The 23599-nt window shown below is 41.1% G+C and overlaps 1 protein-coding gene across 1 annotated transcript; it reads right to left on the bottom strand.

Moving 5' to 3' along the window:
- Window positions 1–231: 231 nt before the first annotated feature.
- LOC307246235 (serine/threonine-protein phosphatase 6 regulatory subunit 2-like) lies at window positions 232–23210 on the bottom strand (the record flags this gene model as incomplete). Its single annotated transcript, XM_080022098.1, has 22 exons — window positions 232–898; window positions 1203–1271; window positions 1635–1710; window positions 2348–2436; window positions 2578–2725; window positions 3284–3459; window positions 4218–4345; window positions 5910–5967; window positions 7739–7836; window positions 8977–9057; window positions 10766–10851; window positions 11559–11674; window positions 12353–12417; window positions 12663–12902; window positions 14036–14188; window positions 16926–17052; window positions 18694–18807; window positions 19464–19576; window positions 19973–20038; window positions 20854–20991; window positions 21076–21262; window positions 22984–23210. The coding sequence occupies 22 exons, from the start codon at window positions 23208–23210 to the stop codon at window positions 850–852; spliced, it is 2604 nt and encodes an 867-aa protein (XP_079878224.1). The 3' UTR covers window positions 232–849.
- Between the last annotated feature and the right edge of the window lie 389 nt (window positions 23211–23599).

The following is a 23599-nucleotide window of genomic DNA, read 5'->3' as shown; positions in this document are numbered from 1 at the left end:
ATCACAACAACAACAACAACAACATCCGGAAACTAAAAGTTGAATTTCTGTGTGATTGGTTTTTTTTTTCTCCCGTCTTTAAATAAAATGCGCTGATTTGACGTTATTGCACACGTGGAGACAGTAAATGTTTGGATGATGCTAACAACCCCCCCCCCCCCCCCCCCGACCTCGCCCGCTTCTCCTCAAGCACTTGGAGAAAAACGGCAAAAAAAACAAAAAAAAAAAAGAAACATTCGAGGTTCCGGTGTTTTATCGACAGCAAATCTTTTTTTTTTTTTTTTTTTAAAGAATAACGTGGAAAGCTGTTTGGGTCGGGGAGGATCTTTACATTGTGCTCTCAAGTCCAGGAGACGGCTGCATAAGTGCTTTTCTCAAGCTCAGAAAGAAGAAGGAGAAGAAGAAGAATGAAAATAACCAAAATATTTATCTTTGTTTTTAAAACCGGCCGAGGAAGAAAAAAAAAAAAAAAAAAAAAAAGCTTCTGTCGAACGTTATAAACCGAGAGAGAGAGAGAGATCAATCCTTCAGGAAATACAAAAAGATGTTTGAACTCCGTGGATTCTGTGGCTTTGAGATCGCCGCTACATTAAAACCGCACGTTGCCGCGGGCAACGGCCGAAAAAAATAAAAAATAAAAATAAAAATAAAATAAAAAATAAATGTTTCGAGGCTTCGAGGAAAAACGATTCGTCTGTTTCTGTTCGTCGTGATGTGTTTTGTTGTTGTTGTTTTTACATTGTCCCGCCTCCTCGGTGTCGGTGTTGATTGGCAGTGTCCAGGTCCAATGACGGAGCAGAGCGAGTCCGCCTGGAGGGAGGGGCGTGGTCTGTCCGAGAGGGGGCGTGGTCACACCGGCCCGTTGACGGACACCTCGGCCGGCTGCGGGGTCTCCTCTCTGCGCGTCATAAGAATATTAACGTTACGATATAATTCATTCATTTCACATCACAAATAAAATAGAATACAACATGACACAAAGAAATATGAGTAAGAAATTACAATATACAAGAGGAAAATGAAATATACACCAATATTTAAGAAATATAAACAATTCTTTACGCCACAGAACCTCATTTGGAGTCCTTATATAAAACACTAAATTAAACACATTTACACTAAAAAAACCTTTAATTGTAAATGTTCTCCAGAGTTGACATGTCAGCTCTGTTCTCAAGGTGCATGATGGGTAAAACACGTACTTCCTGTCAGTGTGTGCGTCCGGGGGGTCGGACAGGGACAGTTTGTCCAGGGACACGGGACACTCCTCGCTGCGGGAGATTGATTTTAAATATAAATATATAAAACAGTGCTTTATTAATCCAGACAACTTCACTTGATTTTTTGGGGGAATTTAAAAACAGAACAGAATATAACTAAATATGTTTCATGATGACGTGTGTATTTATTTTTGTTGTTTTTACACATTTGGCAATTTGATAATTGGTGCGATTAATTATTATAATAATTCTGAATTGACTCAAATTTGACCCAAAAGAACACGGGCACGCAGACGTCTGCGTCAAACGAGGAAAATGCATCAAGGTAACAGCGTTGTGCTGCGTTACCCGTGGTAACGCTGATAATAACTTGACTTTTTTTTACAATTTGCTGGAGCAGTGTGTGTGTGTTACCTCTTGAGGTCACTGGGTTTGGCGTTCTTACTCTCCTCCTCGCTGTCCGAGCCTCCAGAGCTGCTGTCCCTGCCCTCTGCCACACACACACACACACACACACACACACACACACACACACACACACACACACACACACACACACACACACACACACACACACACACACACACACACACACACACACACACACACACACACACACACCTTAAATCAGATATCTTTAAGAGAAAGATATTTAGATTTCCTGTTTGACAACTTTACCCAGTCCCTCCAGGAAATCACCACTTTGCAAATTCAACCAATCCACACACACTGAAGGTAACGTCACATTTTATTCATCCCCATGGGGAGGTTTCAGGATTCTTTATGAATTTTGCAAAAGTTGCAGCGACATTAAGAAAAGGCTTTTTTGCATCGTCTTCAGGAGCCACCATTGCTGTTGTTTTGTTTTCTTAGCGATTAAAGAAGTGTTATTGTCAGTATTATTACATCTCAAAGAAAAGAAAAAGAACAGCGGTACATTTATTAAAGAAGAGACTGAACATCAGTTATGGATTAATTCCAACTATGACATCATCCAGTAACAACATGACACAGGGAAACAAAGAGAAACAAAATAACACTAGAATTTAACACATGTGAGGGTTGTTCCATCCATCCACCATTGTTCTGAAATGCACTAGCACACTCACTAGCGCACACTCACTCACCGCTCGTCTCCTGCTTCTGTTTGGCTTGTTTGTCGACTTCTCCACCTCCGGACTCCACAGGAGAGCTGCACCTGGGGCCGGCCTCACCGCTGGCGGGGTCCGCCGCCACACAACGAAACAGGAGCAAAGTGTGAGCTTGGGGTGGGTGGAGTGTGGGTTTGAATCAAACAGGTCCTTTATATCAGGACGTGACAATATTTGGGGGGTGGGGGGGCTTTGCGCGTTGTCACCTGCAGAAAGGCTGGAAGTGGGTGAAGTTGGCCCAGCTGGTCTCCTTGGAGTCGGTGGCGCTCCTGGGGGGCTCCGTTTCCCAGCCCACCGGGGACGGGGAGGAGGCGGCGCCGCTGGACTCCCCGAAGCTGGCCGTCCAGCTGGGACCTGCACGCCGGCACGGGGGTTAAAGCCGGGTTACCGATCGGTCAGTTGGCGCTAACTCGGTTGGAAATGAAACCAAGTTGCGGTTGTGATGCATTTAAGGTGGTATCGTCCTGATCTACATTGTTTACTTACTGTCAGGTGGACTCCTTTTGCTATTACAAAAGTACACTTTTGGAATTTTTTCCCCCCCCATTTTCAAAGACACGCCAAACAAATATAATCACTTATCAATGTGATCTTTATTAATTAAAATCAAATATAATCCTCGTCTCATTATCTGTTATTTATATTGGTATATATTATCTATTATAAGTGTCAGTTCTCCAACCATGCTGGATTCAATTTACATTTCTCTGCATCATAGATGTGGTAGATCTGGAATCTATTTTATTATGTAATTATTTGAAAAACAAAACCAGGGGGAATATCACCTCCCCCTCCCCCAAGCACCTTAGCCCAAAAGGGGGCTATTTTCAAGGTATTTCAGTACTTAACATTTTTGGGGACGACATTCCAACACCCGGCGAGAACCCCTGTGTTTAGCCGAGGCGTCCGCACCTGTTTCTGAGGAGGGCTGTGCGGGGTCCTCCTCCTCCTCCTCCTCCTCCTCCTCCTCCTCCTCCTCCTCCTCCTCCTCCTCTCCCCCCTCGTAGCCGGAGCCCCCATCCCGCTCGCGACCCCCGTTCTCCAGGCTGCTCCTGGAGCTCCCCTCCGTGGTGAGAGACACCCCGAATCTGCACCCAGAGGGGGAGGAAACGTTCTTTAAAAACCAGATAACTTGAATAATTTGACTGGTCTAGAAGTCTTTCCTTTAACATTTATTTAGTAGATTTGAGACCAAAATAAAGCCTCTTCCCAGTTCTTTTCATCTCGTTATAATATAAGATAAATCTTCAAGCAAATAATAAAAAAATATATGATTTATCATATATTATCATATAGAAACATTTTGAAAGTAATGTAATAAAAATATAAATAAAGAAAATGGCTGCGGTGTGGGGCTGGTGTGGTTTAACCAGCCACACCTGTCTTGGGTCTAGTTCATTTGGCCTGGGATCAGGGTGGCTGTACGCCTGTTGCTGGTTAGAACAATCAACTAGCAACAGGTCAAACACACAGAGAGAGAGAGAGAGAGAGAGAGAGAGAGAGAGAGAGAGAGAGAGAGAGAGAGAGAGAGAGAGAGAGAGAGAGAGAGAGAGAGAGAGAGGCCCTTGTCATGACATGTTTCCGCTCCGGGCTTATTCTCTGTGTCGGAGGGTGCGTGGAAGGCGGAAGTGCCACAATGCCAACATATGGAAAATGTGGAAATATAATAAAGTCTAATGGTTAACTGTACCGGTAGAATATGACATTGAACACTTAATGATAAACAACAAAACACAACCTAGAAAAAGAATATAAAAAACAAACAAACAAAATAAATAACATGGAGAAAAAAAAATTGTTTGATTACACCAAAAAACAATTCCTAATGACAAGGACGTCGTCTGACCTCGTCCTGGACTTGACGTGTGTTGCATAGTTCATCTCCTTTTCCTCCCAAATGTCCTCGTCTTCATCAGCGTCGTCAAACTGGCGAATCCGCTCCTTGCAGCAGGCCTCGAAAGCAGCAGCGTTGGCCTGCGGGCCGGGAAGACAAGAGGATGAGCAACCAGACGAGGCACCACTTCCATTTAACCTACACGTTTGGAGACGATTCTGTGTGATTCAGGAACTCCTGCAGTTTCCCATGACACCAGTGTTGTGTAAAGTTAACAGAGTAAAAACACTTTCTTACTCTACTTAAGTCATTTTTAGGGAGTATCTGTTCTTGAGTCATATTTCTGTCGACTTTCACTTTTCCTCGGCTGCATTTAGTCCCAAAAAAAAAAGTCGACCTTCGCCGCCACACATTTACCCCGAACACCCTCGTTACTCGCTACCAAATGAAACGGGAGGAAAAGTGGTCGTGGGTGATGTTAGTGAAGCCAGTTCTCACCAGGTTCACGTTCCAATCAAGGCTGATGGCCAGCAGCGTGGTCAGGGTTGCCAGGGCCGCGCTTTTCCAGTGGAATTTATCTGATTCTTATAAGTTGAAGCGGGTCGTTTTTTTTGTTGTTTTTTTTTTTTTGTCGGATTTGTGATGGAGACCTGGCATCCCTGCCCGTGTTCGGTTTCGTTTTTGCTGCATTGCTGTTCTGATGTCCGAGTGAAAGATGAGTCTTATGCTTATCCAAAATATATGGCAATACTGGCAACCAGAATAAAACTTGAGCAAATAAATTAAACAAATAAAAACTAAGCTTATAGCAAAAAATGGCTTTTTATTTTGCCACAGCATTTACTTTTGATACTTAAGTACATTTAATACAATATAATTACGATGGATACTTAAGGTGCAGTGTGTAGAATTTACGGAAATGACTTGGCAGAAATGTAATATAATATTCATAAGTGTGTATTAATAAGTGTATAATCCGATAAAAAAAAAAAAAAAAAAAAGAATTATTGTGTTTTCGGTACCTTAGAATGAGCCGTTTTTATCTACACGGGGGGGGGGGGCGCCATGTTGCACCGCCATGTTTTTTCTAAGGTAGCCCAGAATGGACAAACCAAACAGCTTCTCTATGGCGGAGGCCTTTTGTGTTTTTTTGTGAGTTTCGCATCCACCGTCTCTTCCACCCAGGCCGCCGTGTTGGGGAGGGTTATTCAGTGCGATCTGCAAGCTCACAGCTAGGTGCCACTAAATTCTACACACTGCAAGATCAGATATTTTAAGACTTTCACTGAAGTAGTGTTCTAATGAGTGACTTTCACCTTTTTTAGTTAGAGATCTCTACTTTAGCACAAGTGTGGCTTTCTTCACCTCTGGTTATAATACAGACGGTAAATAAACATGACATATATAATGGTATCGTTCTGAATTGAATTGAATGTCCAGCCTTTCTCCAAGAACTAACTGATTTATTACCAACAAGTTATTCAACTGACATGAACAGAAGAATCTTTCAGTTTGTACAATCCCTGTAATAGGAATAACCGTACAATTTTTGGACAAATTAAAAATATATATACACCATGAGCTTTCTTGTTAGCTTGTGTGATTCAGAAATACCAGAAAATGTCACTGGAGGCTATATCAAGACATGAATGACCAAAAAACATTTAAATGAATAACTTCAAACTGATGACGTGTACTACTTACACTATTATCATCAGCATCTAGATTGAAGTTTATTTCGGCAATTCTGTCAAACGTGGCACTGCGGGAGAAACGAAACGGGAAAAAGGGGAGGTTAAACTGGATTCAAAGTAGAAAACTCACTTTACATATTTTCATTATTCACTTAATGAAAATATGGTGAACTTCATTTGACCTTCTCTAAACTTTTGAATGCACATCTTCTCTAAACTTTTGATTCCAACTGTTCAATGTTTTAGTACTTTTTGCACAACTTTCTGTTCTCTAACAAGGAGCTGAACGGCAAAATTCACAACAGGTGTTTGATCCATGACTCCACCAATACATTTCCTGGTTCAATTAGAATTAGTATTTAAAGTCCTCTTCATCATGCTGTTCACATGTTGACATCATGAGACCAAGACCACACCTAACAACTGATCAACAGCACCCAACAGTGCCCTGCGGAACCTGATGATGATGCCACTCAACTCCAGGCACATTTAAGGTGAGAGGCACCAAGTGTCACGTCAGACCATTCACAACCGTTTACGTCGGCGTGGTCTGCGTGCTAGACCACCTGCAAGGGCACCTGACCACACCACCAGGCACAGGCATCATCGTCCTGCAGGGGCCAGGGAGCGTTGACGCTGGACGAGGGACCAGGGGCCTCAGTGCTGTTCTCGAATGAAAGTCGATTCACGTTGAGCAGAAATGATGGCGACGTCAAGGAGAGCGCTACGCATCAGCCACTGTCACCAGACGAGCCTTTGGTGGTGGTGGTGTTACAGTGTGGGCAGGTGTGTCTGGTCAATACAGAACTGTCCTACACTTTGTGAATGGTACAGTGACAAGCCCATACTACCTGAATGACATCATTCATCCAGTCATTGTGCCCCTGCATGAACAACACAGGCCTCATTTCATCTTCATGGAGGACAACGCTCCAGCTCATGGAGGAGGCATCATTAGGGAACGGCTGCTGGAGACTGGGGCACCTCAAATGGAGTGGCCTGCACTTTCTCCAGACCTGAATCCCATAGAAAACCTATGGGATCAGCTGAGTGGCCGTGTAGAGGCTCCTAACTCTGTACCCCAGAACCTCAATGACCTGAGGGCCCCCTTCAAGAAGAGTGGGGGGCCAGGCCTCAGCAGACAATAAGTCGACTTGTGAACAGCATGAGACGTGGTTGTCAAGCTGTAACTGATGCTCAAGGGCACATGACAAGTTATTGAGACGTTGACATTTGTTGTTGTGGTAAACCCACCACTGTTGTTGGCTTTTATTTCAATACATAGTTTGAGATGAAGAAATCACCATTGTATCTTCTACTTAAATGCCCTACTTTCATCATATCATATCACTGTAGCGTGAACTTTTTACATTTTCCATAAATTTCACCCGAAAGCCAAATATCCCAAACTTTTTGTGAGTAGTGTATTTTCATTATTCACTTAATATTTTCATTATTCACTTAATATTTTCATTATTCACTCACTTTATATATATTTTCATTTTTCACTTAATATTTTCATTATTCACTCACTTGATATATTTTCATTATTCACTTAATATTTTAATTATTCATTCACTTTATATATATTTTCATTTTTCACTTAATATTTTTATTATACTCACTTTATATATTTATTTTAAATATATAATACACTATAATACACTTTAAATATTTTCATCATTCACTCACTTTATATATTTACATTATTCACTCACTTTATATATTTCATTATTCACTTTATATATTTAAATTATACACTAACTTTATATATTTTCATCATTCACTCACTTTATATTTTTTCGTCACTCACTTTATATATTTTGGTCATTCACTCACTTTATGTTTTCGTCGTGCTCGCTGAACTCCTCGTCATTGAACCCGAACTGATCGACGAAGTTGGCGGTCATCTGCTGGATCTGGTAGTCGGAGAACGCCTGCAGGAGGCGGAGTCAAACGGTAAAAAACTGGTCAACGACCGCCTCGTGTTTCCATGATGTTGTGCAAAGGACGCTTCACCAGCTCTGCATGCTAACTGTGTTCGCGCACTGAAGAGTTGCAAATGGGATCTGCTAGCCAAGCTCCTGTAAATTATATCGAAAGTACACCTTCCAGCGTCTCAAAAGTTATTTAAGAGATACATTCCTGCATCTACATGGCGAGTTCACATAAAAATATATTTGAAAAAACAAGATCTTATGTTTGAATGCATCTAAATTGGGAATTACTATGAATTATAAAAAGTATGTCTTTAAGCTTAGGAATTTTGGAAATACTGCCAAATTTCAATATCATAATAAAAATCTTATACTAATGCACATAATGGGGCAATACGAGCCTTGCATGTTTGGGTTTATTTGTCCAACAAAAAGAAGCGTGAAATAGTTCATTTTTGGTTTTGTCAGTTTTCTGTTTTACTACTTCCTCAGGTTTCCTCAGGTTTACACTGCTTAAAATTCTCAAATGTATACTTCTTAATCAAAAATGTTCAGGTTTATTTTCTATTATCCTGCCATATTTTATAGTGTAACAGTTAATTCTTAAGGCTTTAATTGCTTAAATGTTTCAAATTTTCAGTTTTTTTCCATTATCCCGTCAGGTTCAAACAAACCATTTTTGGAATATTTGTACCAAATAAATATTCATATTAACTCACTATTTGGGCTTTATTTGGATTGTGCTCCGCCCCTACTTTCCGGAAATGTTACTGCTTCGATTTCCACACACTTCCATTCACAGCCGTTCCCGCAATTTGCAGGAAATTATACTACTTAGACAGTGGAGAAATTTACCGAACATCGACACTGGCTCCTGCTCCCGCATGACGCCAACATGGAACATTACCGGTAGATTTAGGGCTTTCAGCGCACGTGGGAAAGGGGCTATTTTTATTCTAATGTTTGTCATTATGACTGTCTATTGTTTCTGATGTGAGCTGCTTGGACATTGGGGATGAACAAAGTGACTGACCCCAAACCCTCCACTTTTGAATATTCCAGAAACTTTGCAACCCCAACAGCCAAATTCAATGAGTATTTTGATTCCTTCATATTGTCTAGAGGAGGAAAGAGCGCCACCTGCTGGAGAGAGAGGTCGTTGGGAAAGGGGCCCTCCATGTCGTCGTCCTCGCTGGAAGAGTGCATGTTGTGGGTGCTCACCTGCAGCACAGTGGGAACAACACCTATCAGAACAGCACTGGCCCATTTATACAAAGTTAAATGTCAAGTTCTCCACCAAATACCTTCACTAGGATATTTTGGGGGAAGGCTATTGGCTATTTCCGGCATATAATCATAGGGCTCATTGTGGCATTACAAAATAAAATTCAAAGACTTTCAAGTACTTTTTAAAGCACACAAAACAAATAACCAATTTTCAATGTTACCCTTTTAATTAAAAGTACATTGAATCTTAATCTCATTCTCTATTATTTATATTGGTATTTACAGCACACACACACACACACACAGTTGAGGATTAAGGGTATTTAAGTATTTATTCACAATAAACAGCCCCTAACCCTCGAATACAAATTCCAGAAACAAGCATTTACTTGTTCATTGCAATCAACTACAGCTGCATGATATATTGTTATTAGGGTGACTAGGAGACTAGATACTGTCTGGGATTCTGATTATTGTAATAAAGCAATAAAGTAAAATGTGGTCTTTAAGGAAAATAACAGTAATTTATCTTTCTGAAGTTTAGACTGTTGATTTTCTAATCAATGGTCATAATACCCACATAATCAATGCTTGATTTCTTGCGTATAAATATCTTATGACAGGACCATGGGCAAGAATAATCTGCAAAATATCGTCAAATTATAAACCCTGAGGCATTCGTCAAAAAATATTTTATGATATAATGGTATAAATATTTGTATAACCAATCTCAGACCGTGTGCAGCTACGATATCAATGTTATGTCAATATGTGGCGTAGGGAGGGCTGTACGAAATGGCCCAAATCTTTAATTCCGATATAGGTCATTACAAATCTCAATAACGATATGTCACGATACAGCAGCTTTTCTGTATATGCAGTTAATAAATAGTTTATATTTTAAAAAATCGAATAATAATATGGTAAATCCTATTTGAATTTGATTTGTGACGAGGCACAGCATGGGAAATAGCCCTCGACAGGGCTCATAAATTCACTGAAGAGGCAAATTGAGCGGGGGGGAAAAATTTGCGATATCAAAATCCAACTTATTTGCAAAATTCAAGATGTAAACTTTCATTCACTGAAACATTGAACTAAAACGTGATGGGCAAATAAAAAGGTATTTTGCTTCGGCTCGGCAGTCACCCTCAATTTTATGTCATGTAATAATTCATGAACGGTGCCACCATGAAATTTGACATAACCTTATCAAACACAAGTTTTTCATCAACACACTTCAAAGAAAGTTGTAAACAAAAAACAAGGATGTTTTTTTTAAGCTCCATGCGCCATGATTGGTCTATGAGTCATTTCCCGAAGAGCCATGTTTGTTTGCACCATGACTCCAAATTATGGTATACGTTGCCATGAAGCAGTTCTGCCTCTGATTTACGACACGGTGAGAGAAAAGGTATAAAAAATAAATATACAATGGTAATATTAAAATCGTCGTACGATATATATAGTAGTATCGCACAGCCCTAATGTCACAACTCTAAATGTTGCTGACAGAATGTACATTAATTGCATTATTGTGAATATGAAAATAGTCTAAAACGTAAACCCAAAAAAATCAAATTAAGTTTTGACAACAACAAGGCTACGAAAAATCATCTTACACAAAAATCCAGACTGAACTGACTCAAACTAAATTCCAAATGAAAACCAAACGATATAAATTAAAGCAAATTTGTCTCACCAGCTCCACAGTGTTCCTCCTGTTGGTCTCCCGCAGGGTTTCGTCCACAAAGCTCTCCCAGCGCCCTCTGCAGTCTTCTGGCAGCTCTGCAGGACAACCAGACACCCCAGGAAGGACTTTCATTCATTTTATTTGTATGGTACAGTTAAGGCCCCGTCCACACGTACACAGATCGCTCTGAAAAGGCACGTTTCCTCCTCCGTCCACATGAGCATGCAAAAACTATTTAAAACGCTCACATAAGCGTTCCAGGCCGGACGAACACTAGAAGCGTGGTTCATAAAATTCAGACAACACTGTACGGATGGCGTTCCTGAAGTTGGAGACTCTTAAACTTTAAATGGACACGCCGTGGAGATCACAACGGCCGGTGCTCGTAGCTTCCTGGCGCATCCAAACGCAAAAGTTGAAACCTGACGTCAGTGTTTTCAAGAGGCTCCGTTTTACTTCCTCCACATAAATACACGAAAAACAACGTTTGGAAAAACCTCCACCCTGGAAGGCCTTTTCCAGAGGCTTTGTTTCCAGTTCAAACGCAGTTTTCAAGTGGACAAGAGGCCAAAACGCAGAGGAAATACTACGTTTTCAAAAATATGCGTAGACGTGTGGACATGGCCACACTAAAAATACTGAAAAACTTAAAAAAAAAAAAATACATGAGAAGCTGAAGATTTATTCTTTGCATTCAATACATCATAGAATTTTCATTGTATCAGAATTTATCTTCAGAATGTCTTCATTAGTTGATTCATTCAAGTTCAAAATGTAAATAACTTTTAACTGTGTTTAGTACCTTTGATGAGATCGGAGATCTGGGCCTGGACGGGTCCCTTCTCCACGTTCTGCACCACCATGTTGGCAATGCGGGTCAAGTGACCCATGTTCCCTCTCCTGGTGCCACCCTCCGCTCTGCCGTCGACAGGGAGGCAGTGTTACGGCCTCAGCACCAAAAAAGCTGAATCTACACTAAGCCAGGTCTGGGGCGCGTAACGAGTGTCAAATGGTTTCACAGACAATTTGGACTGAGAAGACTTGGGACAGCGGGGAAGCACTGAAGCAAAATATTCATTCAAGAATGAAAAACAAACATCTGCATCGCGACATGCAACAATTGTTTGTTTATTGTGTTTTTTTCCTACACAGATGTACTATTCTATACTATACGTGGAGGCAGCGGAAAAGGCATCTGGATGGCTGTGGCTGAAAAGGGGTGACCAGTGGGGTCAGTGGCGTGCCGCTTGGACACAGGCCAAGGCTTGATCAACCTTGGTTTGGGTCACCTGGACGAGGGTGTCTGTTGCAAGACCCGAAACACCCAATTACTAGAGGATACAACACTGATGACCTGTGTTCAAGTTTGAGCATCAGAAGATGTATTTAAAACTTAATTCACTTTAAATAAGTACTGCAAATGATTAATTTCAAAACATCTGTAAAGCACATATAGCTGCAAATGTTGTTTAAAAGGTGCTATACAAATAAAGATTATTTATTATAATTATGTGCATCAGGGTCCTTGTAGTAAGGTAGTTCATGCTAAGTGTCGAATAAAGCCTTTGTTATTTTTCTGCTGTAACACACACTCACTGGATTTTGTCGTTCTCCTCCCAGGCGTCGAGGATTCTCTGCACCAGTCGGCACTTCTGGAAGAGCTGAACAGAGGACAGATAGGGTGCTCTCCTCTCATCACTTCTTATAATGACTTCACTTCATATCAACTTAACTTAATGACGACAATAAAGGAGGAGGTCCAGCTCTACTCCCTCGAGAACATTCCCTTTGGCTTGGAACACGCGTCTTCTTCCACAGGATTTAGGCACGAAACGAGAAGCCGCAGCCATTACTACTACTAATACTACAACTCCTACTGCTACTACAGAGAACATGTTGGACCTACATGTGCTACCAAAGCGCTGTGGATGGAGGCGTCTGCGTCGCCGCCACCCGGCTCTGCCATCACCATCGCCGCCACCCCGCCCTCCCCCGCCTCCTGGGCCTCGGGGCTGGGCGCGGCCGGCCGCTCCTTGTGGTTCTGGACCAGCCGCTCCTCCTGGGACGGGTGGTTGAGCACGGACGCCACGCACAGCTCCACTTGGAAGTGCAAAAAGTTATTCCAGGAGTACTTGAAGAACAGATCCTGGAGAGGAGGAGGGGAAGGAGAGTAGCTTCAGTGGAGGTTTGGGAATGAGCGGAAACCGGGTTTTCGTCGGCCGTCAAGAACCCAAGGGCTCAAACAGGCAACCTTCTAGACACTGTGGCTTATCTAACCTGTTCCAGGGGGATCTGGAACATCTCATGTTGGATTGGGTAACAAATAATAATAATGATTATGCACTTATATGACACCTCCATATTATCAGCAGCAGCATACATTACTTATTTTGTATTTTTATTTCGTCGTAAACTGTGTATTACTCAAGCTTTTTATTTTGTGTGCATATCATCAGCACCTCACCTGAAGGAATTCCTTGTATTGGTAAATGTAACTGGCGAAAATAAAACAATTCTGATTCCTTTTGTTAATTGAGTGTATATAATCTTAATTTAGTGTAGTAGGAAGATATATTATTGTCATTAATATAAACAATCGTCCACTAGGTGGAGATTTGCCTTTGGAGTCATGATGTGGTTTTTAAAAACATATACACAATATAATAATGATATTATAACTATAAAACATATAAGCAGCATAAGTGCAGGCGAGTGTTGCAAGACAGGTTAATATAAAGACCCAGAAATACATTTAAACATTGTTAAGAATTCAATAAAGTTACCGCATTTGGTATGAAGGACCTGTTGTACATATTTAAGGAGGCTCTTACAGAGACGTCGTCCCATAAAGAGGTCGTCAAGGACGAGAAGACATGAGCTGAAATCTCTCATCTTCCCATGTCAGCAGACATATAATCCCAGTGTTTGTTGAATTTGGGTCAAAAATTTGGCTCCGAGCATGACCCTGATGATTGTTTTCTTGCTTTATCTTTCAAACAAAAATATTTTGATCATCTAAAGGAAATTCCAGGATATCTTTAATTAAGGTGTTTTTCAAGGATGTAAACTATTTTTTCTTGATAAGCTCCATTGAATAATATGTACCATCTGATATAAAAAAATAAATAATAATAATAATACATTTGAAACTGGGTCAATTTTGAACTGCCATATGCATTCTTGGGATAAGCGCATTTATTTTTTTCTTTTAGTCAAGATTATTGCAATACACATCACATGAGCCAATGTTAATGAGCTGAAACGGGGTCCTGGGCTCACCAACAGCAGGTCCACGGTGCTGAGCCTGCAGAGCTCCTGGCAGACACTGGGGGCGCTGGTCTGCAGCAGGGCGGCCACCAGCCGGGCCACGTGAAGGCGAGCGTTCCCCAGCGGCTCCTCCAGAACGCCGACGGTTGTCAATATTGCACTTTTCTACAAGTAGAAGCAGTGAGAATTGTGAGAGCGGTTGTTTTGGGTACTGATGACATCATAGAATTTTTCCAAACTATGCATTACAACCATATCCGAATTTGAATCGGGCTTTATCGGCCAAGCACGCTTACACATACAAGGATTTTGACGTATCGTACTTACAGAACAACAGTTAAGAATGTAAAAAGAAGTAAAGCAATGTTTGAGAAAAATACATCAAACTATGTACATAAAACATTAAAAATAAACATTATAAAAACAATAATATTTAAATGTACAAAGGGCAGGCGGCAGGTACAGTGAGATAGATACTTCAAAATATTTTTTTCGATTTAGCAAATACTAACATTGAAAATTTTTTTGGTTATGCAGCCATCTTGAATAATTATTATATTTGTGTAAAACTATTTGTTCCGTGATATATTTTGGTAATTCACGTAAGCAATTCACATTATGCAAAATATGGCAAGAAATCAATATGGAATTGCATAATGAGCCTTTGTGATCCAGCCAAATAGCCAGCCCTAATAATAATAATAATAATAATGTACACAGAGCTCTGCCTTTTGGACAGTGTTGGAATAAATAGCAAGTGACAGATCTTCGAGGCCACCTCCAGTCCATCACCCTTCCAGAGCATTACCGTGGCAACCACTGCTAAACGAAGCAGATTCTCCGCAAACTAAGCCTCTAGCTAGAGTCAATAACGGAGAGTGAAAGTAAACATAGCAACCACTCAAACTACAGATTTCAGGGAGAGTTGTTTTTTTTTCCCCTCGTCACACCGGTTGCAGTCGCCGGGCAGCGACGATGCACAACGAGAGTGAAGAGGTTGTTTTTATTTCACGCCGAGCGGGCGCGTCAGCTCGAATAGTCACAAGTCACATTTTGCCAAGTGCCGTTTGAACAAGAGCCGGAATTTCACAACATACGGTTGTGAAAATCAGTTAGCAGAAATAAATGGGGGCGACGGTGGAACCATTGTGCCGAAGAAGCACATAAACAAACAACCTAAAGGTTGCAATAATACCTTCCCTTTTATTAAGCGCTGAAATGCAAATGTACCATATGCAGAGGTAAAATGAGAACTGATGAAATTAAATGATAATTAAAATGAATAGCGATAAATAATCCTGGCCTCACAGCTTTGCGAGGAGGGTACATAGAGACATTTATTGCAATTTAAGGTTGTACTCACTGTGTTGTACTCATACAGCGAGAGGTGCTACTTTCAATGAGTTAAAAATGAAAAAAAACCCTGAGGGCTTCAACATAATAGAATGTTTCCTCAAAGACACCACAACGTGTCCTAACTCAAGGCGTGATGGCCCCACATTACACGGCTTCAGACTAACTTTTTCCACCGGTAGCACTGGTGCTCCCTACTGAAAATTTTAGGAGCACCAGCACAAAATTTAGGAGCACCACCGGAACTGACATGCAAGGCAACACATCCGTATTTTTTCCATCTTAACTGTCTTACTGATAAATGCTTTTGCAATAAATATAACACTTATAGAAATGACAATGATCTGCTGCAAAGGAAAAAGTCACAAAGTGAAGGAGCACTTTAAAATAAAAATAAAAAACTGACTGAACCACACCTGCACAGCCGCCCGGGCATCAAACCCCTCCAAGACTTATTCCAATCAGGTCCTGCACCGTGTCCACACAGTGTGACCCTCTGACATCACATTAAATCCTCTGTACTGAGAATCCCTTTTCGCACAGTGGAGAACACGGGGAGGACGAGAACAAATGTGCACAAGACCTGAGATGTTCTCCATATAATTTATTTTAATGTAATTATTTATGAACTAAAGCCGTTTGTCTTGAGTTACATTTCACATGTTTACAAATAACTGACAGTTATTTTATCTGATTGGCTAAGTGGCCATATTGTGACATTGACGAGCGCCGCTGCGTCACACGGAGGATTCCAAGCGGCGCGCTCCAAGCGATAATGTTAGCCAAGGCGCGTGTGGTGGTTTCGGAGCACCGGATAACTCAATCGGCAGCTCAGCGCGGCACCGAAATCTGCGTCGCGATTCGGCCGGTAGACACCGATCATATAGGAACCGCTGCCATAGCGTCACAAATAAATCAATGCATGGGAAACACTGCGAGAGACTCAGCTCCCCAACTCTCTCTCACACACACACACACACACACACACACGCACACGCACACACACGCACACACACGCTCACGCTCGCTCCCTCCTCGTGTTTCACGATATATAACATAATAAATGTAGTCACATTTTGTGTACAAAAAAGGTCACAAAATGCAACTAAATGGTCCAGTCTGGAGCCCTGCATTAACACGCACGCACTTGTTTCAGGGTTCATTCTGGCATGACAAGACTAACTTCAAGAACTTACTTAAAACTCACTTTTTAAGCACTATTTTTCTCCATTTTCAAGGACTTTGATTACCGATTTCATTCTCATCTACTATTTTAAGTGTACATTTATTTCCCTGCATCACGTATGTCGTAAAAGCCATCCTGGAATTTTCTTTTTATTTTTTTATTATGTTACAAAACTGAGGGAAGATCACAGGTTTTGAACAATCACCTTTTTTTTTCGAGCACTTCAGTACAAAAGGGGACTATTTTCAAGGTATTCCAGTGCATTCCCCTCATTTCTGAGGGCGGAATTGAAGTAGATGGTGAGAACCCGCTCAACTTCCTCAAACGGAGTGCCAGTGAGCAAGCTTTCAAGGGCTGACGTACCTTGGGGGGGTCCAGGAGAAGCTGGTGGAAGTCCTTTAGATGGGGCTCAATGGCGTGTAAAATACTGCTGTTGACAGTGTAAGACCTTTCGTAACCCTGAGAATACAGATCCATCAGCCCTTCCAGTCTGCAGAGAGAGAACAGCCGGGGGTGAAATGACACTTTCAATGTGAACAACTACAGCACCTTAACACTTCATATCATTTAAAAGCCTGAAAAAATATATATATTTTTTAAAATCTGTAGTTAATAAATTAAAATGTCAACAGAATAATACATTTTTCTATTATATACATGTACACAATCTATATAACTGTTTTCATCCATTTCCAACCATGCATGGATTAAATTCACATTTCACTGCACCACCTACGTCGTTAAAAACATCCTGGAAATGTTAATTACGTGGCGACCCCCCCCCCCCCCCCACAGAGTACTTTTCAAGCACTTCAGCGCTAAATTTTGGATTACTTTGGTAGTTGGTTGCCAATGTGATCTTTGTAACAACGTAGATCAGTCGCCCCAAAGTCAAATGACCTGGCGTGTCCCCCCCTCAAGTTGTCTTCTTCTAGAGGGGCCTTGCTGAACTTAAGGGGGAAAATCTGCCTGTTAATTTTTTTGTCTTGTTTCTCCTGCACATTAGTGAATTGCCTCGTAATCCTGTCAGAAATAGCTCTTTAATGATCTATTCAATTCTGTTTTAGATTTTGAGAAAATGAAGCACATTTGTGTGAATTAATTAGGCATTGTGATTTGAAAAAAATATTTGCGGGTCAGATTTATCTATATATTATCAACATGTAGCATGTAAATTGTCTCACGGGCCAGATGTGGCCCCCGGGCCTGTAGTTTGAGGCCCCCGATGTAAGTGTTAGTGTCAAATGAAAATAACACGTATTTTAACCCCCCGCCATTTAATTTTACTGTATTTTGCTACTTTCGTGTTAAAGCCTTTTGAAATGGAACTCCACAATACGGCAAAGTGAAGTACCTATGAAAAATTTGTGTTCGTAGTTTTAAACTGGACCAGGAGAGTTTTAAGGTTGGATTTTCACCATATGGTGTTTTAATTTTCCCACATTTAAAATGTGCCTAATCGTAAGGAAAACGGACATTCATGTAAAATGTGTGAGTGCCGACGAGTAAACGGACTAAACCTCAATTGGACGCTGGTATGGTCCTTCAACGCTGAGGCCCTGTCCACACCGATGTGGATGTTTTAGAACCTGTCATATTTTCTCTGCTTTTTGCCTTGTGTCCGTATGGAAACCACATTTTGGCAACTGTAAACAGAGGTTTTTTCGAAACTCTGTTTTCCGTGTGTTTGTGTGGAGAAAGTAAAACGGATCTTCTTCAAAGTGACGTCGTGTTGTTCTCCGTTTCTCCACCAGCGGGTTAAAAGTCTCTCCATCTTGAGGAACGGTGTCCGTACAGTGTTGTCTGAAGCGCCTACTTATGTTCATTTTCATGGATCAAGTATTAAGACATAGTATCGCCCCCTTTTGGTCTGGCGTGCTTATATTTTAATCATTTTTGCATTATGGCGTAGATGGAGATTTTTAATTTTATTTTTTTAATACTTTTTCAGAAATGTCCATCACTCACCCGCCCTTAGTTCAGATTGAATATTTTATGAAACCAATAATCATAAACAAATTGCCATAGCAATATTGACATTCAGGTATTTTGCCAAATTGTTGATATATTTAATTTTCAATATTGCACAGTTTACCTTTCCAATAAAGATATTGCAGGTAACGTGACTCACCCAGACCTCCTGGTCTCCAATAAGGTAAGTAGCACTTGAGTTCCGTTAACGATGGAGGCCTCGCTCCGCTCCCCCTCGAACATGGTCTTCAGGAGCCCAGCGACGCTCTCCTGCCTGAGACACAAAGTCCAGCAGAACCTCATTCGGTCAGAAGGTCCGTCCGTCGTTTGGCCAAAACACCAATTTCAATTCAAGTAAACTGTTTGTCTCCTCCTGTCTCTGGAGGAGCTACGGGGGGGTCATCGTCATCATCGTCGTCATCGTCATCATCAGGCTGAGGTGGAGGGAGAGTGATGGCCTTTTGTCTTGTTAGTCTCAAGTGTCATTATCGGGGTTCATTCAGGCATTACGAAATTAAATTCAGGTACTTTTACGCACTATTTTCTCATTTGCAAGGATTTCACACAAAACAAATATGATACATATTCAATGTGACCTTTATTAACTTAAATATAATAATAATCTCATTGTCTATTGAAATGCATTTTCTTTGTTATTGGCTTATTGCTATTGTTTTTAATTCATTATTTTATCATCAACTGCATTTCGCTTATTTGCTTTGCTTTTATTGTTGCCATATGATTTCCTTCTTTCAATGTAACACTTTATGTAAGAAAGTTGCTGGACAATTAAAGGTTATTATTGTTTTCTCACATTATACATATACACATGTAAGGCTTTACCACATATGAGACGACTTCCCCACACTCTATAGGGGCAGCCACACGCACACAGGAAGTGGCACCACACATGGCGGTGTTGAAACTTACGACTCCAGCACAGCCAGCAGCGGGTCGGGCTCCATGTTCTCCTGCATCTGATTGGCCTGGTCTCGACTAAGGCGGATGATGTCGCAAAGTGTTTGGGACGCGTTTGATTGTCTCTGAAACAAAGAAATAATAATAATATTTAAGTTATAAAATAAATACAACTAAAAAAATATATAAATATCTCTCTCTTTCTAATTTTAAAAATAAATAAAAAGGTTTTCCTGCTATATACATTTTAAGGGATAACACTCTTTGTATAAGTAACTAAATCATATCATGATTTGATTAATTCTTCTGTTACATGTTAGCTTTTCAAAACATTAAAGTCACATAAAAGACAAAAGCTGCACTCCAAAACTATTTAGAGAAGCATCCGACCTTGAGGTTGTGACCCCCAAGATGGAGAATGTCTGAGGTATTCCTTTGGAATCCAGATAAGTGAGCAGGTAAATACCAAGTTATGAGCATGGTTTTGTTATTGGGAAATCTGGTCTGGGCGTGGCACTCACCTCCTCGTCTTTGCCTGTGTGGATCAGCTCCGTGAGTCTCTGAATCAGCTTCTCCTCGTTCAGCCACTGGGAGGAGAGAACAACCAGATAAGATAAGAGAGCCAGCGTACACGGTTTATTCTGCCACATGCGCTTACACGTACGAGGGATTAGTCATGGTGATTATTGGTGTGTTACGACAGATGATTAGCATTGAAAACAGCACTCTGAGAAAATATAAAAAGAAAATAATAATAAAATAGAATAAAAACTTAAGTAAAAGATCAAATAAAAAAATAACACTTTATTAACGTAGGTGTTACAGTAACAGAAGTTGAAAAAACAGTTAAAACAAATAAATAAATAAATAATGAATGATGTGAACAGTAGCACTATGTAGCATCACTATGCTAACTGGTGAGTGAGCCCAATATGGGGAGGTGGCAGCTCAAGTAAAGTACAAATAGTATAAATAACTAGCAGCGTACGGTTATAGCATGACTAAAAATAATAATAGGATACTAGCGCAAATGGTAATAATAATAGCAGTAAAAATGGTGGTACGATAATAATATTAATGAGGCAAAATTACAACCGCAAAGAACTTTTATTTAACTAAATAGGAGCTAAGAGAATGTTGAAAGTTTTTTATTTCCCTGAATTGGGCAATAGATTGAAGACAGTGTGTAGCAGTGCAAAGTAATGGCAATTAGCCATTGTGGTACTACCAACAGCAATTCTAATAATAACAATAATAGGATACCAGCAAAAGGGGAATGATAGTAGTACTAAAAATGGTAGTACCACTAATAATAATGAAAAAGAAAGTTTGGTCGTTACATCATGTAAAGGTTCTGAGTATTGCTTCAATTTCCATGAACTGGCCATTAGAGGGGACTCACCACGAGGACCTCCTGCCTCAAGGGGGCCGGCTCCACACAGCTGATGAGGCGGAGCAGCAGGTCCATCATGGCGGAGGCATCGATGTGATTCAGCACCAGACCGATGAAGCCCTCCTTTCTCCTCAGGAAGGAAATGACCTGGGAAGGAAAAAACACTCAGTTGATGCACGTTCGGTCAGAAAGACACCAACTGCTGTCGGTCCGCGGCGCGGCCCCGCCCACCTGCTCGGTCTTCCTGGCGATGAGGTTCCCGATGGTCTTGCTGAAGAAACTGGCCAGCAGCGGGTTGAGGGGCGGGCTCTGTTTCAGGAAGTGGTACAGCATCTCCAGCAGGGAGTCGTCCCCGCCGAGCTTGTCGTTGATGATGGACACGTCCGACGTCAGGAGCTCGCAGGCGATGTTGGGGAACCTGCAGAGACAGAGGTAGGAGGTAGGGGCGGTTTCACGGTCTGAGACTGAATCACACTTTTTAAATCGGGAATAACTGAAATGGCACTTTCTCAGTCAAGGTTCTCAGACTTGAAATAGTCTTGTTTAAAGAAAAATAAAATACAAAAAATTGGATTTCCAGGAGATAGAGTTGGGCTAAACCAAGTTGATCTAAGTGAAGGCTTGAATTAAATCTTTGGATGAATGGACGTGGGCCTCCAGGTCGACCTTGACGACAGAGGAAATGGATGATCTGGATTAAGTGCAGCAACAAGACCAGACAGAAGGAGCTGACTAGTCCTTCATCGGCTTGGTCTAGGACTTTAGTCTAGAACTAATTCAACTTAATTTAAACCATTTTTAAGGCCTTTGCTAAGGCATTTTTAAAATCAGATTTAATTTAAGTGGGGTTTTCTTAGTCCTGATTTAGACTAAAACCGTCTGGAAAAACCGCCCCATAGAGTTGTTCTTAAAAAAAGGATAAAAGTCTTCTGCATGCTAACTGTGTTAGCTCAATGCAAGGCTGCAGGTGGGATCAGCTAGCCTAGCTCCTGGGAAATCAGTGAAAAACACCTTCCAGCAGAAAAGTTATTTAAGAAGCACATTCTTGCATCTTTATAAGGGGGTTCAAATAAAACCAAGACCTTTAGTTTTGTAAAGCATCTACGTTCAGAACCAATATAAACTAAACTAGGGATGGGCATTTATTTTATTTTTAATGGTGGACGACTAATTAGAATTTCAGTCGATTAGCCGTGACGTCATTTTTATAAAATTGCTGCGCGCATACGTCCACCCTCTTTGAGCGCGCAAGATAATGAGCTTTGTCTGTTTGTTTTTTTTGTCTGCAGGTACAAACTCATTAAATTTAAAAAAAGGATAAAAAAAAATAATAATAAATAAAAAAAACATTAAAAAAAACAGACGCAGGGTCCTGGAAGAGCCTCCGCCCAGACTATACAGGTGTTCTGAGCTCTGCCAGCAGCGCACGCCACGCACAGCGGTCCTGGACAGAGCACCGGGTCTCACCTATTTTCTTTTCTATCTTTTAGGGCCACTTTCTGAAATCTCACAACAAAGGATAAAGAGTGGAGGAGCGGAAAAAAAAAAGTACCAAATCGTGTAATTATCCAGGAGAAAGGAGCCGTCCCACCGCTCGGTCTCTGACCCTGCTCTCCAGAGCAGGCGGCAGACACAGCCCTAAAGTTGGTCAAATTATAATTTTTTTAATTTTTTTTATATAATTCTTAAATTGTAATAGATATGATTGTATATTCTAACTTGTTTGGGGGTTTTTTTTTAGAAGGAATATTCAGACGTGATTTTTGTTAATATTGACAGCCGTACTGGTTAGATTGGGTCATTGGTTTGAATTAGATTAATCGCTCAGCCCTACTTATTAGAGTAAGGGCGAAGTTTCTCGTGATGCGTGTGCGATACTTTATCCGGTTTCTCAGAAGTCGACATCACCGCCCGAGTGGACAATTCGATTAGTCGACTAATCACGCTCATCCCTGAACTAAACCTAGTGTAACTGGAGCATCTCTTTAATTGAAACAATTCTACATTGATATATTGACAATTTATACACAATCAGAATTGACCATTTGACGTGCCTTACAAAGACATGTCACTGAATAAATTGAGTCGGACATTAGAAATGAAACATTTTGAATTAATTTGTGAGGACGGTGGCCTCACTTGAAGCGGCTGCGCTCCTCCAGGTCGGCCGCGGGCTCCGTGGTGATGAGGCCGACCAGCTCCTGCATGCAGCGGTCCTGGGCGAGGAAGAGCAGCAGCCGGCGGTTCTGGGCCTTGCACTCCTGCAGGACGTCGTCCTCCTCCATCAGCTCCCGCAGCGTCACGTCCTCCCGGTCCAGCAGCTGGTCGATGTGGGACGTGGTGTGCAGGTCAAACTTCCAGAACATGGCGGCCACCGGGAAGGAGGACACGGCCCTGATGAAGACGAGGACAGGAGAACAATGAGAAGAAATGCGGCGGAGGTGCAGGAGGGCAACGAGGCGATGGCTAGAGCGGTAGACTGACAGATACTGACATGATTATCAGGACACGGTGCACAACGGTTTTTATCTATAGAGCACTTTAAAATAACAAAAACTATTTTGCGCCAAAGTGCTTCACAGAGGGTAGGAATAAAAACAAAGAAAACGTGTAAAAATGAGAAGGCAAAATAGAAAACAGGGACCGGAAAAAAAAAAAAAAAAAAAAAAAAACCTTTTAAATGGACATGAACAATGAACATAAAATGAAACAGTATTAGGCTTATTTTATTGTTTATTAGGTTTATTGCACATTG

The sequence above is a fragment of the Zeus faber genome (genome assembly GCF_960531495.2).
Source record: "Zeus faber genome assembly, chromosome: 21".
Lineage (NCBI taxonomy): Eukaryota > Metazoa > Chordata > Actinopteri > Zeiformes > Zeidae > Zeus > Zeus faber.
This window is presented reverse-complemented; position numbering and strand designations above follow the sequence as displayed.